The sequence below is a fragment of the Hemicordylus capensis genome, chromosome 6 (assembly GCF_027244095.1).
Source record: "Hemicordylus capensis ecotype Gifberg chromosome 6, rHemCap1.1.pri, whole genome shotgun sequence".
NCBI lineage: Eukaryota > Metazoa > Chordata > Lepidosauria > Squamata > Cordylidae > Hemicordylus > Hemicordylus capensis.
In genome coordinates this window covers 37224139-37241184 of record NC_069662.1, presented here as the reverse complement: position 1 = coordinate 37241184, position 17046 = coordinate 37224139, and the positions used below count along the sequence as shown (strand labels likewise).

General features: G+C 46.6%; 1 protein-coding gene across 3 annotated transcripts; it reads right to left on the bottom strand.

The window, feature by feature from the left end:
* Window positions 1-16438, bottom strand: LOC128328839 (slit homolog 2 protein-like). Of its 3 annotated transcripts, XM_053258963.1 has the most exons (4): window positions 16403-16438; window positions 16171-16287; window positions 2741-2836; window positions 1-2394 (listed from the first exon to the last, which is right to left on the bottom strand). In XM_053258963.1, exon 4 carries the CDS (start codon window positions 2249-2251, stop codon window positions 1352-1354), a length of 900 nt encoding a protein of 299 aa, XP_053114938.1. In that variant the 5' UTR covers window positions 2252-2394; window positions 2741-2836; window positions 16171-16287; window positions 16403-16438; the 3' UTR covers window positions 1-1351. The 3 variants fall into 3 exon arrangements, with proteins under 3 accessions (XP_053114938.1, XP_053114936.1, XP_053114937.1); XM_053258961.1 differs by having other exon boundaries at window positions 1-2836; XM_053258962.1 differs by lacking the exons at window positions 16171-16287; window positions 16403-16438 and adding an exon at window positions 6691-6734 and having other exon boundaries at window positions 1-2836.
* Between the last annotated feature and the right edge of the window lie 608 nt (window positions 16439-17046).

The window sequence follows — 17046 nt, the reverse complement described above, 5'->3', positions numbered from 1 at the left end:
AGATATTTTTTATTTCTCACAAATTACAAATATAATGAAAATGAGAAACACTGTCGAAAGTGGAAGCATCCTCAGTGGAGTGAGGGGATGGAGTGTTCTTAAAATCTTATCCTGTACAGAAGCTACTTTTGCCCAGGTATAGAACATTCCATAGAAGACATCATAAATACATCATCTGCAGCTGTTCAAAGACTTGCAGCATAGGGACCCACTGAAACCCCAAAGTCACCTCTGTGTGGTACATTTGCCAGGGATCATATGCACGAGGTCAGTCACCTGTGTTCACTATGTGGTTGGTCCATATCTAGCTGCATGGAAGAATGGGTGATGGTCTATACCACGCCATCAGTGTTGCCTGTAACAGGGGATTCCCAGATGTTGTGGACTACAAATCCCATAACCCCCAGCCAAAGGCCACTGCAGCTGAGGATGGTGGGACTTGTAGTCAACAACATCTGGGACTCCTTGTTACAGGGAACACTACATGCCATCCCCGAGTAGGTAATCCAGATGCAAGATCCACATACACACCACTCGTTTTTTTTAATGGACCAAATTGGGAGCAGAAGAACAGGAAGCCCATGAAGATGCAACCTCAAGGGGCAAGAAAGATGCCACTTGATCTCTCTTGCCTTTGCATTTATATGAGTGGCACTTCCTAGAGCTGTCTCCTCGACAGGGAGAGTCAGAAGGTGAATCAGACGGTTCTAGATAACTCAAAATAAGACAGGCAGCTGTAGCCCCATCCCAGCATTTTATTGGGAAGTTTGGGAAAGGGTTGCGTTACCAGTGCAGTAATGTCTTGCCTCTCAGGGAAAGGGAGGAGAATAGAAGAAGCAGACTGACAGTCCAGCTACCTGTCTTGGATAAAAGTGGATAGGAAAACCCAGATAGGGCTGCCTTTAGAAGTGTGAGACCTATGTGGCCAGACATGGTGCCACTCTCAGGGGGGCACCACTCATCACCACCCATGGGTGCTACAAGAGGGCACCATACAGAGGTTTCGCCACTGGGGTGAAACTGATAATACATGTATTTTTCACAAGGGGACGGGGGGTGACCACCAATTTCAATTTTTGCACAGGGTGACAGCCTAGACTGCAGGGCTGCGCAACTTTGGCCCTCCTGCAAATGTTGGACTACAGCTCCCATCATACCTGATTATTGGCCCCTGTGGCTAGGGAGTATGGGAGTTGTAGTCCAAAAATAGCTGGAGGGCTGAAGTTGTCAGCGCTGGCCTAGAGCCAACCCTGAGCTCGGAGTTATGTATCAGACTAATGCAGGGGTTCAAAGGACACTAGAAAACCAGTTTCAGTTACTTAACTGTTCACCCTACCCCAACTTCCCCATCTCATTTCTCTTGTGAGTCAAAAAGGCTTTCTGGTTCATTCCAGTTCTTTTCGTGGTTCTTCTTCCTGTTGCGCTCTGCCATGACAATGGCAGCAATGACCGTCACCAAGACAGTGACGGTGATCACCAACACGGTAGCCGTCTCTGCAACGCACAGCTGGCTGTCCACAGAGTGGAGAGGTGAGCCAGCTAACTGCCAGGGGCTGGCGCAGGTGATGTTCTCATAGTCATCCACATGGAGGTGTCGGACACTCATGATCTTGCCAAAAACCCGCTGGAGGTCACAGTCGCAAGCCCATAGGTTGCCTGAGAGCTGGATGTGGGTGCTGATGGTCTGGATGTTCAGGAAAGTCTTGAATTTGAGATGAATGAGCTGGTTGCCAGTTAGTCCCAAAAGATTCATGTTGTGTAATGAAGTGAAGGCTTCCACCTCAATGGAGCTGATGTTGTTGTTGTTCAGCAGAAGGATTTCCAGGTTCTGGAGCATGAAGAAGAAGCCATTGTGGATGACCACAAGCTTGTTATACTGAAGGTAGAGGTGTCGGAGTCTGGACAGACCCCGGAAAGTTCCTCTCTCAATATAAGCCACCCGGTTATGGCTCAGATCTAGCTTCTCCAGGTTCTCCAAGTACTGCAGGCTTTCAAACCCCAAAGCTACCAAGTGGTTGTGAGCCAGCTTGAGATCCTTCAGGGAAGCCAAGTCATTTGAGAAGTCCCGCGGCAGACGGACAAGGAGGTTATGGCTGAGATCCATCTTCTCCAAGAAGCCCAGGGATTTGAACGCTTTGGGCCACATCCTGGAAACCGAATTGTGGGACAAGAGAAGAATCTTCATAGACCACAAGGCATCAAAGCAGTCTCCCTCTAGCCCACTCAGATTGTTGACCCTCAGGTCCAGCATCCACGTGTTGTGAGGAATGCCATGGGGGATATGGGTCAGGTGCCGGCCGTGGCAGTCCACAAAGCTGGAGGATTCATAGCAGAAGCACGGGTGGGGGCAAGCCTTGGAAGCATGCGCCACAAGGACCCACGGAAAAAGAAGAGCTACAAATAAGGGAGACATTGCAAGTAGCTCAAGTCCAGAAATGGCTTCCCTAAGCACTTGCAAAGCCACAAATGGACTGGTAGGGAATGGTGATCACTGTCCCAACACTCCTCATTCAGATCTGTTGTCAGCTCCTGGGGATGGGAGAAGAGAGTCAGATTTCTTCAGAGGAATCCATAACAAAGAGCTCTTTGTCAAGTGATTAGCTAAGAGCTTCCTTGGACCTTAGCCTTGGAGGACAACAGGCAACTTGAGTGAACAAGAAGAGAGAAGGAAATGGATCAGCTGGGAGGCCTGTAACTGGAGCAGTGGCACTTTCTCCAGGGTGTGTCAATCATGCATTACCTTCGCTCTCTACTTTCAGCTTCTGCTGCTTGGATCCTCGATAGCCCAACAGGAAAGAAAATTAGACGTTTGCAGCTGATCTTCAGGAGTGAAATGCTACACAAAAGAGATGGACAAGAAAGCAACAAATGACATACGTAAAGGAATTGAGTTGTCCCAAGGCTGCTAGCCTTCAGTCTGTAACAGTATTAGTCACAGCAGGGGTCTAGAAAAACACTTATCTCCCCTTGCCTCCTTCTCTCCCACACGTACTGTTTCTGTTTTACTCTCCCACAGTTGCCATGCCTTGCTTGAACCAGAGCAGTCCTGTAATCTGCTAATGCTTAGGGAAGTAGATTGCTACTCTCAGGGACTTCCTTCCTTCCTGCCTCCCTTCCCTTCTTCTCCCTATCACACATGCTCGCCTCTCTCACTGCACCATGTGTGCAGTGCACAGAGATGCAGACAACATCTGTCTGCATCCAGCTAGCTAGCTAGATTAGAGGTCCTACCTCTCCACTTTTCTATCTAGAATGGAGTTCTCCAATAAAGACTTCTCATATTGATTTGAAACTATGAACTGGCTCCAAGTTTCTTTTGGCTCTTAGCAGACATGTATGCCTGGGCAGACTCCGCTGTGTTTTTATTTATTTATTTATTTATTTTATTTACATTTATATCCCACTCTTCCTCCAAGGAGCCCAGAGCGGTGTACTACATACTTGTGTTTCTCCTCACACAACAACCCTGTGAAGTAGGTTAGGCTGAGAGAGAAGTGGCTGGCCCAGAGTCACCCAGCTAGTATCATGGCTGAATGGGGATTTGAACCCGGGTCTCCCCAGTCCTAGTCCAGCACTCTAACCACTACACCACGCTGGCTCCTTTTTTCTTTTTTCTTGCGGTAATAGAAGGGTATCTCTTACCAGAGAGAATTCCCAACAAAGTAAAGCAGTGAAGTTTAAGAAAATGATCCTCCAGGGTCATCACTTCAGGAAAAGTATATTCCTGATCCTAAGGCCTAAATCTGCCTCACAGCCTGCCCTGTCAGGGGCACATGTGTGGAGCATGTACATGTAACAAGAGCAAGGAAGTTACTCTCCTGGAGATCTCTCTGGGTTCCCTGACCTTCCATGGCCTACCAGTATGTCCTTCAGCCATACTGTCATCCTGCATCATTCCCCCAGTCCACCTACAAGCAAGTACAGTACTTATCTTTATTTACCAGCTGGCCCCAGGCCAAAAAGCGACAGCCCCATGTAGAATCCAGAGAAAAGAGTTGTGATATGCAAAGACAAGGCAGTGGAGTTGAATCGGGAATATTATTAGTTTAATGAAATAGATATCATGTACCCAGACTATGGGAAACACCTATATCAGGCAGCCGTGATATAGAAAGATGCTGAAAGGCATCATCTCATATTGTGTGGGAGGAGGCAATGGTGAACCCCTCCTGTATTCTACCAAAGAAAAACCATCGGGCTCTGTGGTCGCCAGGAGTTGACCGACCCACTCAACCCCACACTTTACCTTTATAGAGCGGCACGGGCATAACTAAAGCCCCATTCAAAAGCTGGCCTGGTTTAAGGAATGGATTAACCAAGAACACCAAACACAGCAAATCTGTATAGCCTGGTTCTGGGCAGATATGGCACAGGACCCGGAGGCTGATGGAGTGTGTGTGCATGCCTGGGACGCTCTGCCTGGATCTGAGTATATTTGTACGCATGAAATTGGTTCTCCATGTGCGCATATGCATTGTTGGTTTTGTGTGTGTGGATGCACATATGTGCTAGTACTTGTTTGGCTGGCTCTGCATGTGTGGCACATGCAAAGCCTGCCTCTCTCAATGTTTCCCATCTGCAAAATGGACACATGTCTTTCATAAAAGGGTACAGGATGTCTTAATTCTGGCATGTATATTGATTATTATTCTGACTTTCTCTGTAGAATAGATCACATGCTTGTGCCATCTGGAATGATCTGCCCCGTCTGTATTTTATTAGTGCCTGGTTTTCTAGTTTGCCACACTTGTGTTGCCCAAACTGGGCTGTGTTGGTTTTCTCTATGGGAACCTGATAAAATGTGGGGATGTTTGGGAAGAGGGAGCTTGCAGGGACATGCTGCAGCAATGCATCTTATGTGAGGTCTTGTTCTTACTTTGTTCTATTGTTGATCCCATTCCTGGATTACCCCCAAGCTGTGCCCATCACCACCTTCCGCTCTGCCTCCTGGGCCTCTCTGAGGGTGATAGCTTTATCCCCTGCTAACTGAGCAAGAGGCACCTTTTTAAAGTGGTGGTTCTCTTTATTTAGCAGGGGGAGAGCAACTGGCCCTATCCGTCCCCAGCATAGCATCCCTCCAGTGGGATGCTGCTTATGTTTCTTTTTTTGATTGTGAGCCCTTTGAGGACAGGGAGCCAGTTTATATGTTTGTTTGTTTATATCCAAGTAAACCAATTGGGGAACTTTGATTGAAAAGCAGTATATAAATATTTGTCGTATCCGTAGTCTTCAAAGGCTAACAACCTTATCCTGGAGAAAGTTACATGGTCGTGATAGGACAGTGTTCTTTATACTAAGGGCCAGGGGCCAGTGTGGCCTCCATCAACCTAAGCATGGCTTCCTGGTTCATTATTTATTGGGCCTGCATGAAGCTTCAGCCAAAGCTGAATACTCTGCACAGTCATAAGAACATAAGAACAGCCCTGCTGGATCAGGCCCAAGGCCCATCTAGTCCAGCATCCTGTTTCGCACAGTGGCCCACCAGATGCCACTGGAAGCCACAGGCAGGAGTTGAGGGTGTGCCCTCTCTCCTGCTGTTTCTCCCCTGCAACTGGTACTCAGAGGCACCCCGCCCTTGAGGCTGGAGGTGGCCCACAGCTCTCCGACTAGTAGCCATTGATAGACCTCTCCTCCATGAAGTCATCCAAACCCCTCTTAAAGCCATCCAGGTTGTTGGCTGTCACCACATCCTGTGGCAGAGAGTTCCACAAGTGGATCACGCGTTGTGTGAAAAAGTACTTCCGTTTGTTGGTCCTAGACCTCCTGGCAATCAATTTCATGGAGTGACCCCTGGTTCTAGTGCTGTGTGAAAGGGAAAAGAATCTCTCTCTCTCCACGCCATGCATGATTTTATCGACCTCTATCATGTCTCCCCGCAGTCGTCTTTTTTCTAAACTGGAGCCCTACGGAGATGGCTGTTCTCACCGTGCAGTGCTGCACTTTGCCCAGCATCAGTGGTGTTCCTTTAAGACAAATGGAGCCCTCTTGTGTCCAGAATGCAGGCACACAAGAAAGGCATGCACAGGGTGCTGGGAAGTGTAGCCCTTCCCAGCGGCTTCCCCATTGGGTTTCCCAGAAAGAGGCTTTTACCCTAGATTTGCAGCTATTAAAAAACCCCTGCAACTATTTCTGTGCTAACTGGAAGGGGTTTCCAGAGTTCCAGCAATCTTGCTGCAAGTGCCGAGTGGCTCAAATCACTCAGGGGCTGTTACCTGTGAGTAGGCCCATTGGAAGAGAGCTGGTCTTGTGGCAGAAAGCATGACTTGTGCCCTTAGCTAAGCAGGCTCCACCCTGGTTGCAAATGAATGGGAGACTAGAAGTGTGAGCACCGTCAGATATTCCCCATAGGGGACGGAGCCGCTCTGGGAAGAGCATCTAGGTTCCAAGCTCCCTCCCTGGCAGCATTTCCAAGAAAGGGCTGAGAGAGATTCCTGCCTGCAACCTTGGAGAAGCTGCTGCCAGTCTGTGTCGACAATACTGAGCTTGATGGACCTGTGGTCTGACTCAGTATATGGCAGCTTCCTATGTTCCTATGAAACAATGGGCTTCCTCCTGTGTAACATTTGCTGTGTGGCGGCAGGAGTAGCTCATGCGAATGCTGCTGCTGCTGTGCTGGCAATTTGCATCCCATTCCCCCAGCCACATGTGTGTTTTGCAGCAGCCTGCCTCCTCCTTTTCTCAGTGACTCACTGTGACTGGCCCGGTCGCCCCAAGGAGGGACATCTTCTTCTGACTGTGTTGTGTGTCTCTCTGCTGCTCTACAGCTGCGGTGCACAGCCAGCAAGTTCCCTCCAGGGCAGGAAACCGATGCTTCCTCTATATGCACCACTGTGGAGGGGAGGCTAGTGCTGAACTGTGGAGAAGGGGTGCGTCTGTTCCCACACACACCCCAAAAATGCCCCATGGAATTCTATGATCCAGAGGTTTCTGGTATTTGAACTGTGTGGAAAGGGTTCTGTGGTGGTTTCCCTCTCCCTTGAAAACGAAAAGAAAATGTCCCATTTGTCCCATAGGATTCTGTGATCCAGTCAGAAGAAGGCTGGTGTTTGAACTGTGTGGGGAAAGGGGTGTGCGAGTTGTATTTATTCTCAGGTTATTCTGTTTTTAGCAAAGCATGCATAGATTATACCAATTAGCATGTGCAGATTTTATGCAATTTTAAAATGGAAACTTTTTAGAGACTTTTTTTGGTGAACCACACCACCTAGTTCCAGTTTTTTGTTGACAGATTTCAGCTATTTTGGACCTGGCAACCCTGTTCCCCATAGAGGGAAAGCTCTTCACAGAGAGGTCTCAACAGGGGAGCCCATCTTTCTTAAAGGGCCCTCCCACTCCCAGCACTGAAAAAAGCACAGTACAGTACAGAGGTCAGCACAGTGGGAATTGGCTCTCCCAGCAAAGGTTTTTTTTGTGAAAGTAGCCCCTGCTTGAAAAATAGTGAAGATCGGGTTTTAATGTAGGAGGAAAATGAGTTTTCCTCAACTCAAGCAAGTGTTTCATCTGTCCACTGGAGAGGTGGTGGACCCTCTGGGTTCCTGACATTATCGAGACAGAGGCTGGGATCTGTGGAAGAGGGAAAAGGCTGACCTTCCCACGCCTTTCTTGCCGGCTGCACGAGAAGCCGTGCATCTGCAGGGATTAGAGCTGGCAGGCAGAGGCAAAAGCCGGATCAGCTGTTGACTCAACTCCTCAACCCCCAGCTTGTTCTCACATCTGGGATGCTCTTAATCCTCAAGAGGAGGGTGGCTGAGCAGAGACTGATGGGGAGAATCCAAGTGAACTCTGACAGCAATTGGAAGGAGCACTTTGTTCTTTAACTGCCTCATCTTTAGTGGTTCTTTCTCATCACTAGCCAAGCACACCTGGGCCTTTCCCAGACAGCAGGCTTCACTGCATTATTAAGAGGGGTGAAATACTGCGAGTTAGGGGACATATCAGATATTTGCCCCAAAATTTGCCCAAAAACCTGACGCAAAGAGTGGATTTTTTTACCCTGGACATAAATTGAGCTAAGCTCCAATGCACAATGAAAAACCTGAATCGTGTATGTAGTGTTCCCCGATTGCTCACAGGGATTTTGACATAAATCTGGACGATATGAAAATGCACATCTGCCCTTCCAAAGTAAAATCACTGTCTGGCAAGGCTCCTGGACGAGATGGAGGAGAAGATCCAGGTAGGAATAGAGTGCTGAAGCAGGAAGAGCTACCCTCCCTTCACAGAGGGGAGGTTTGAATGATCTTAATTGGATTACATTGGATTTGTGTGCAGCCAGTGACAGGGGTGGAGGACGCCTGCTTCCCCACTTGTCTTATCATCCCAGCCCGACGTGTGTGACAGATTGTTTTTAAGATCCTGAGTTTCTGCAGTTTTGAAAGAGACTGTGCAGTAGGACCTCGTTATTTGCGGAACCGGCATCTGCAGTTTCGCATATCTGCTGTCAGGTGAATGGCACCCGACCTCGGTTTACGCAAGGAAAAAGCAGGTTTTTAAAGACTGGTCTCTGGGGTAACCCGGACAGATCATATTATGCCTGTTTTGAAACAGTTGCTCTGGCTGGTTATTACCTTTAAAGCCCTGAACGGCTTGGGTCCAGGCTACCCCAGAGACCACCTTCTTCTGTATGTTCCCCATCGCATGCTGAGGTCATCTGGAGAGGTCCGTCTCCAGTTACCACCGGTACGTCTGGTGGCGACTCAGAGCCGGGCCTTCTCTGTAGCTGCTCCTGGCCTATGGAATGCACTCCCAGCAGATATCCACCATTTAGACTCGCTGTCGGCCTTTAAGAGAGCCCTAACAACTTATTTGTTTAGCCTGGCCTTCCAAGGTTTTTAAATTTTTTAAAAAGTATTTTAATTGGTTTTAAATGCTTTTTATATTGTTTTGAGCACTGTGTTTTAAATGGTGTGTCTTTTTGTGTCTTTTTAAACATGTTGTACACCACCCAGAGCCTTCGGATGGGGCACTTTAGAAATGAAATGAAAAAATAATTAAATAAAGGGTTAAATCCACATATCTGTGGATCAGGGATGGCCGGAAATGACTTCCAAGGGGACCCACAGAGCATGGTAGGGCATTTTAATTGGGTTGTGTGTGTGTGTGTGTGTGTTCTTTGCCCATTTTTTTCAATTCCCCATGCCCTTTGGAATTTAACCCCCACAATCCCATTGACTTAATGTCTTGGTATTCGCAGTTTCAGTATCTGCAACACTAGCTCAGAACTGAACCCACACGAATACCAAGGTCCTCCTGTATATCATCTTCCTTCCATAACCACACTTTTCACACAAAGATACACCCCAATCCCAAACCACAGAAGCATGTGCAAAGATTTATACCAAGAACATGGAGAGGGCCCATAGCTCAGTGGTCATGCATGAGCTTTACATGCAGAAGGTTCCCGCTTAATTGCCAGAATCTCCAGTTCGTAGGATTTGGGAAACAATGAAAGGCGTTTCTGCCTGAAGCCTCGGAGAAGTGCTGCCACCAAGAGCAGACTATACTGGGCCAGGCGGATCAGAAGACCAGCTCAGTATGAGACAGCTTAACATCAGGATGCACTTAGGCTTCGTTGTCATGTGATGATCCCTGTGCGGGCTGCAGTTCTGTGTGCATGGCTACATGGCTTTTGCGTTGAATCACCTCTTTACTCAACAGTAAGTAACTATTAACAAACAGCATAAAAAACATAGGTAGCTTTGCTGGCACATTAGGGGAAAAACGCCAAAAGTCACAGTAGAGCAGTATCTTTATTGGGACCGACGAAAATGTCACAGAGTAGTGGGGAAGCTTTCAAAGAGTTTCTGGAGAATCTGAAAGCCTGCAAACTGCGTGTTAGTGAAGCATGTACTAAATACTAGTGTGCTGGGTTTGGTTTTAACGAAACAGCACCCAGATCAGGTCCCCTGTGGATCAAGGCTGTCGTGTGGGGAGGCTAACTCTCTGCCCTGGTCCCAATCCAGACTCTAGAAAAAAGCTGCTATTGAGAACAGCCAGGAAGGACAGATCCAGATCAAGACCATGGCAGAGAAAGAAGGTCAAAGCCCCCTTCTCCCTGTGTCTCAGTCCATGTATTTTGCTATTAGGGTGTTTTTTTAAGCATGTTCATTTTAAGCACATCCTTAGCATAACATAGCATCCCTTGTGCCATTAGTTGGTGCTAATAAAGGTGTTTCCCTACAGTGGCTCATAATAAACAGGTAAAGTAGATGGAAGCAGAAACAATGAGCAGTTTCAGAAAACCCGCCAAAACAAAGGAAACTAGGAACCAGAGGTTCCTGATGAGCATGCACTGCTGGCGGGCATGTCGTCCAAACCTGCCAACCTCTGGTTGGTGGCCAGACCTCCTGACTTCAGCCCAACTTTCTACACCCAAATTCAGCCCTAAGTTACAAATCTCAAGCTGAAGTCAGGCTGAAGTCAGGAAGTCCAGCTCCCAACTGATGGTTAGCAGAGTTCATTTGGGAGCATGCACTCCCTGGCCGCATTCACACATAATGTGGAACCAGAGCTAAAGAGGCCAGAGGTTTCCACACCGGTATGTCTGAATGCATGCAACTCCGGTTCTGTGACTTGAGTGACCCAAGGTTTTCTCTCTGGAACTCCAGTTTGAACCCTCGGGTTGAAGGGAGTTTTGTTACCCCAACTTGAGGTTTAACAGAGTCTGTGTGTAATCTGACACAGCCTGTGTGTAAACTGCAGGCTGCATTCCCTTCAACTGGCTTCTCTCTGGTCGTGATTGGCTGTGTGGGCTGACTTTCATGCAAGAAGGATGCCTGAACAGCCAGTTACCCCTCCTCTCTGCAGTCTCACTAACTGCAGGCTCCCTGCTTTCCGTTATGTACGAATTTGGACAGGAATGCGTGGGTCCAAATGGAACTGCGTCCCCATTGGACCCACGGTTCTGCATTGTGTGTGAATGCAGCCACTGATAACTTCCGGTTCCCATCTTCCTGATTTTTGGAAAGTCGTCTGAACCCGCGCAATGCAGATCCAATAAGAGCAAATAAGCTTTCTCCCCACAGCACTACTAAATATATTCTATAACCTTTCCAGCTCAGGGTTGAGAAAGAGAGCTAAAGGGATACTTATCTCCCTTCCTCATTATAATCAGAAGGCACTGTTATCGGTTTTATTTACATTAAAAAAATTTAGTTTAACAGCTGGTCTTTGGGATTAAAAACAAAAACCACAAATAACCACAGAGACAGCTAAAGCCATTTGTTTGTTCATCTATATTTAGACAGTTTTAACACTTTTAATTCTAAAAATCCCACTTCCGGTTTTGTAGTAGGGTACAAGGTATTCCAGAGGGTTGGGGGGGTGGATCTATTTAATTGAGTTCACAGCTCATTGTCTCTTAAAGGCTCAGGGGGAAGTGACAACAGGCTATTAAAATAAAAAGATAAGGTGTCATGCAGTCAGTTAAGCTTAAGCTTAAGTAAAGCATGTAAGTTTCATTCCTTTTCCATTGGAAATACTTAATTTAAGCATGTGCTTAACTCTATTTGAAATCAATAAGATTTGAAAATGCTTAACCACAGATGTAGTGGATATATGGCTTGGACATGGCAAATGAAGGTTCAGATTCTGGTGCAAAAATAAAGCACCCTGGATCTGCTACATGATACACAAAACACATGTAATGACATTTCTTAAAATGTGATTTTTATTTATTGTTTTATGTTATGTGTTATTTCCTTAAGGAATGTAGGCTTATGAGATCACCTGACATTGTGTGTGTGTATGAACACACGTGTGCGTGTGTGCGCACGTGTGTGCATGTGTCCCCCTATCAACTTCACAATGTCTGGACCAATATGAACCAATATGAACCAAACTGGATACAGTTGTAGGGACACATAGGGACACCTCAACGGTGTACAGAAGTTTGTGATGATGTCATCCACCCCAATTCAAGATGGTGGACACAAATTTCTGAGGCACAAGTGGGCTTGATTGTGAGCTGCCTAGCTGATTTGAACCAAATTGGATACAGTTGTAGGGACACATGGGGACGACTCAAGGGCATTGTTTGTAATTGTGTCATCTACCCCAGTTCAATATGCCTACCCCAATTCAAGATGCCTTGAGGGGCAAGTGGGCTAACTTGTGGTCCACCTAGCCAATTTGGACCAAATTTAGCACAGTTGTAGGGATAGTGAAAGGAAAGTAGACAGATTAGTTCTTACCAGTACAACTTGTTTAACTCTGGACACCACCTTTGGTGTTTCTTCTTTAAAAAGAAAAAGAACCAATGGTGGACTAGAAATGTTTGTATTTAAAAAAATTAACAAAACTATGGCTGCCTATTTTTATTATTTAACATTAATATTAGGAAAAGCAGTTTGGGGAGGGAGTAATTTGGAATGAAGAAGGATGGAAGGGATATTTAACCTTTTCTTCACCTGCTACTTCTCTGTTTCAAATTGTGTGTGTGTGTGTGTGTGTGTGTGTGTGTGTTGTTGCCCCGCACCGCGCACCGCCCAACCCCACCCCAATCACATTTTCCCTTAGAGGAATTACAGTGCACTGGCCATGAAGCAGGAGCAGTGTTCCCTCAAACAGGGATTCCCAGATGTTGTTGACTACAACCCCCAGAATCCCCAAGCAAAAGCCATTGCAGCTGGGAATTAGTTGTAGTCAACAACATCTGGGAATCCCTGTTAGAGGGAGCACTGGTGGGGAGATGACTTGGTGAAGCAAGTTGCAGCAGAAAAACAGCAGCAGGGAAAACATTAAGTATCCACCCCCTACCCCTGCCCCAAACCAAATCAACCCTCTCAGAGTTCCTTCTTGTGATTAACAGGCCATCAGGGGGAGGTTGTTACATACACTGCATGTGATGTATAACTGTCAGTCAGGTGACTTTTATTGTAAAGGCCTATAGCTAAATATGACAAGACACAACAACCACATGAAACATAGTGGGGATGTGTGTAATTACCTCTCAGATCTGTCTGTTTGTTGTTGTTGTTATTGTTATTATTAATAACAATAAGAGGTCCGAGGTCGGTAAAATGAGTACCCAGAATGTTGGGGGCAATATGCTAAATCATTGTAAACCACTTAGAGAGCTCTGGCTATAGAGTGGTATATAAATGTAAGTGCTATTGCTATTGCTATTACTACATTTATATCCCGCTCTTCCTCCAAGGAGCCCAGAGCGGTGTACTACATACTTAAGTTTCTCTTCACAACAACCCCATGAGATAGGTTAGGCTGAGAGAGAAGTGACTGGCCCGGAGTCACCCAGCAAGTCTCATGGGCTAAATGGGGATTTGAACTCGGGTCTCCCCAGTCCTAGTCCAGTATTCTAACCACTACACCACATGGTGTGTACACTCATCCTACACTTGCCTCTAGTAAATACTGTATTTACCCAAATCCAAGGTGAGGTTCCCCTCCAGTCACTTCCTGTTAACTATGGAGGGTGATGGTGGTGGTGCTATTTCATCTTAATTTCAGTCCTCTTTCTTTTGGGTAAATACAGGTTTCAGCTTGTGAGAGCCCAGCCAGGGTTCCGAGTAGCCCGTGCTCTCTCCCGAGCCAAGCATGGCTTCAGTAGCAGGGACAGGGGTTCACACCACCCACCACCACACTTTCCAGACTATCCACACCAGTGTGCCTAGTAGCCTCTCACCAGAGGATGCAGGCTGCAGCGTTCTCCCTCCTTTTTTCCCATCTGTGTGCAGGATGAGCTTTGTCCTGGGTGGTAGTATCAAGGCAGTGTGCGCGCACCTGCATTCAGAGTAGGGCCTTCCCAATTCAACTTGAGTGGGATTTAAAATTAACTGAGAGGACATCAAAAAACTTGTGAGTGCACACATGCCTTTGAGGGAACACTGGTAGGTTGCCCTTCAGTCTGCTCTCCTTCATCATCAGCCCACAGCTGTTTAAATAGAGAGAGGCACTTGGGACTTCCTGACCAGGCCCCACCCTTCCTGCCTCCTCTTATTAATCCTGCCTTATGGTTTCCTTCTGTCCTCCACCCCACCCCATGGTTGCTATCTCCCCCACCTCTTCCCCAATGGCCGCCCCCTGATCACCCTGCCGGTGTCCTCCCTTCTTGGCCTGTGCCAAGTGGATGCTCTGATGGTGACAGTGGGGGATATCATGCCACCCTGCTGATGCCTCAATAATCTACCACCTGAGGTGACTGCCTCACTTGACCTCATGAAAGGGCTGCCTCTGGCTGGGGACAAGGAATACCCATTGTGGGAAAGGATGGACAAAACTTGATCTGAAGTGAGGCTCAGCTCTGGAATCACTTTTCACAATGAATCCCAGTGCAAAAAAGAACCTGGTGATTTGTGACGCTGAAACTACAGCCAGCTCCAACTATCTGAGTTTAGGAAGCAAGTGTGTGGGTGTGAAAGCAAGGCTTCAATAAACGTTATTACTATTATTTAGAACATTATATACCACTTTTCAATGGTATATAATTAGCCTTGGGTCTCAGCACAAGATTAAATGAAGTCCATTTGGGGATCATATTTTAAAAGGCAAGAATATAAAGCCGTGAGAACGCAACTTAAAATTTAAATAGATTGATTAATTAATATATTAATTAATTAATTAATTGTGCTTTTATCACTCTCAGTCATATCCACAGAAACATAGCACTGAATTTCGCGATTGTTTCTTCATCTGCAGATTTGGTGGCCTCACTTCAGAGCAGCAGAAGGCTGAACTCACACATCTGCAGTAAAAGAAATATCTGTTCCCTGTGGGAGTCATGCATAAGGAAGGCTGCACTTATCCTGCCCCGCTGTCCTCCCAGTAGGCTTTTACACACCTAGTGCAGCAGACCCACCTGTGAGAGTCTGCTTCCACAAGTGATCACTGAATGAGTGTGGCCTTGAGGAAGTCACTATGGGAATATGACTGAGTGTAGAGGATCGTTGCGAGGCCAAACAGAGTAATGCTGATAATGTACATTCTGCACATTTTAAGCACTATGTCCCTAAGAAAGCATGCTTTTCCCTTGATAAAAAGGAGATAGAAGAGAGGGGAGATATTGTTTGGTGTTGTGTTTATATCCTGCCTTTCCTCCAAAGAGTTCAGACCACAAGCTGAAGGCAGACAATGGAATTTTCATGTTCAAGCTAATAATTTGAGCTTCATCTTATGCTTTTAACCACTATACTGTGCCAGTACACTCTCTCTCTCTCTCTCATTGGTCAATCCCAAGTCCCACACCTAGGGGACAATCCCTTTCAAAGTATGGCAATCAGTCAGACTATCTGTATGAAACAAAATCCATTAACCCGCTCATGTGAAGCAGCCTTCCACTAGTCAGACCACTTGACAATCTAGCTCAGTAAGGCATACATAGTCTGAAAGCAACTCTCCAGGGTTTCAAGCAGAGGTTTTCCCCCTGCTCTGCTGAGAGATTTTATCTATCTATGTGATTTGATTTGATTTCTATACCACCCTTCCAAAAATGGCTCAGGGCAGTTTACACAGAAAAATAATAAATAAATAAGATGGATCCCTGTCCCCAAAAGGCTCACAATCTAAAAGAAATGTAAGATAGAAACCAGCAACAGTCACTGGAGGTACTGTGCAGGAGGTGGGTAGGGCTAGTTACACTGCCCCTGCTAAATAAAGAGAATAACTATCTTAAAAAGGTGCCTCTTTGCCCAGTTAGCAAGGGTTAGGGTTAGGAGATGCCAGGGATTGAACCTGGGATCTCCTGCATGCAAATCAGATGTTCTACCACTGAGCCCCTTAGGGTCTTTCCTAAGGGAAAGGGTGTTCAGGGCAGGTATAAATCTATACCACTGACATTCTGTCCATTCTCTAGCAGTGGCAGTCTCTGATGCCCAAGATCTTAGGGGCAAAGGGCCTTTTCCGACCAGTCGTGGCTGTAACGAAGGTACCAGAACACAAAGCGCAATGTCTTTCATAAATCTAGCCAACTGTCTTCTACCCAGATAAGTTCTTGACTCTGTCAGCTGTTCCAAGGACTCTGGCATGATTTCAGATCACTACTTTGCAAATGTATTAAACATTGACTTGCCATAACTTGGTTTTTGCACCCACCATTGCAACTAACCTCAATAGGCTGTTCCTCATATTCATCTCACTCATCGAACAGCAAGATGAGACTGTGACAATCTCATCATCCCCCCCCCCAATCCCCAACCCCACAGTTCCCAAACATACCTTGCCCACTTGGGTTGTGCCCCACCGAGCAGGCACGGCTTCTTTCGCTCATTCCCCTAAGCCGTGCTTTGCTTCTTCCCCACCATTCCACGGATGACGATTCTTCCCAGCCCAAAACTGAAAAGCAAAACAGAACGGATTGATTTCCAGTGTTGAATAAACACAGCCGAGTTCTAATCTCAGTTTGGGATTACAGCCACTGGCTGGCCTGGTGCCACTCTAGCTAGCTGACCTGAGAACAGCATCCTCCTCTTCCCGCACCCTGCGCCTGGGAGAGAGAGAAAGCCAGACAGGCTGCCACTGAGAACACAGGAGACACACAGTCAGCAAGCATGTGAAAGCAAGGCTTTCATTGGACCTCCCTGGTTCAGTATTGGAATGTGCAAGCCTTTGAATTCTACAGAGCTCTTCCTCAGGTAGAACAGCCAAGATGCAAAATGTTACAGAAATTACCATCTAGTAAATGGGCATTGCGGATGAATTATTGATAATTTCACCCACTTTGTATCTCTTATTATTTGCAGGGTTTATTGCATTCATACATCTCTGCTAACTAGGCAAAGAAAGTGATGGCTCTCACATTTAGTAGGGGGCGAGCAAAGCAATTCTTTCTATTTAGCCCAGCGTAGCATCTCTCCAGTTGCTGGTGTCTCCTTTGTGGTTTGGTTTTGTTTTTTTAAGATCAGAGGTGCTCTTACCCCTGGACATTGGGGCCAAAGTCCAGGGCCTCCACATCCCCTGGGGGCCCCCAAATCCTCTTTAGTCTGTCCTGGGTGGGAGCATGATGATGCTTAATTTGCAGGGTAGGGGGGCCCTCCAAAGGCCTTTAGGTCCAGGCTCCAAAATTACCTAGGTGTACCTCTGTTAAAGATTATC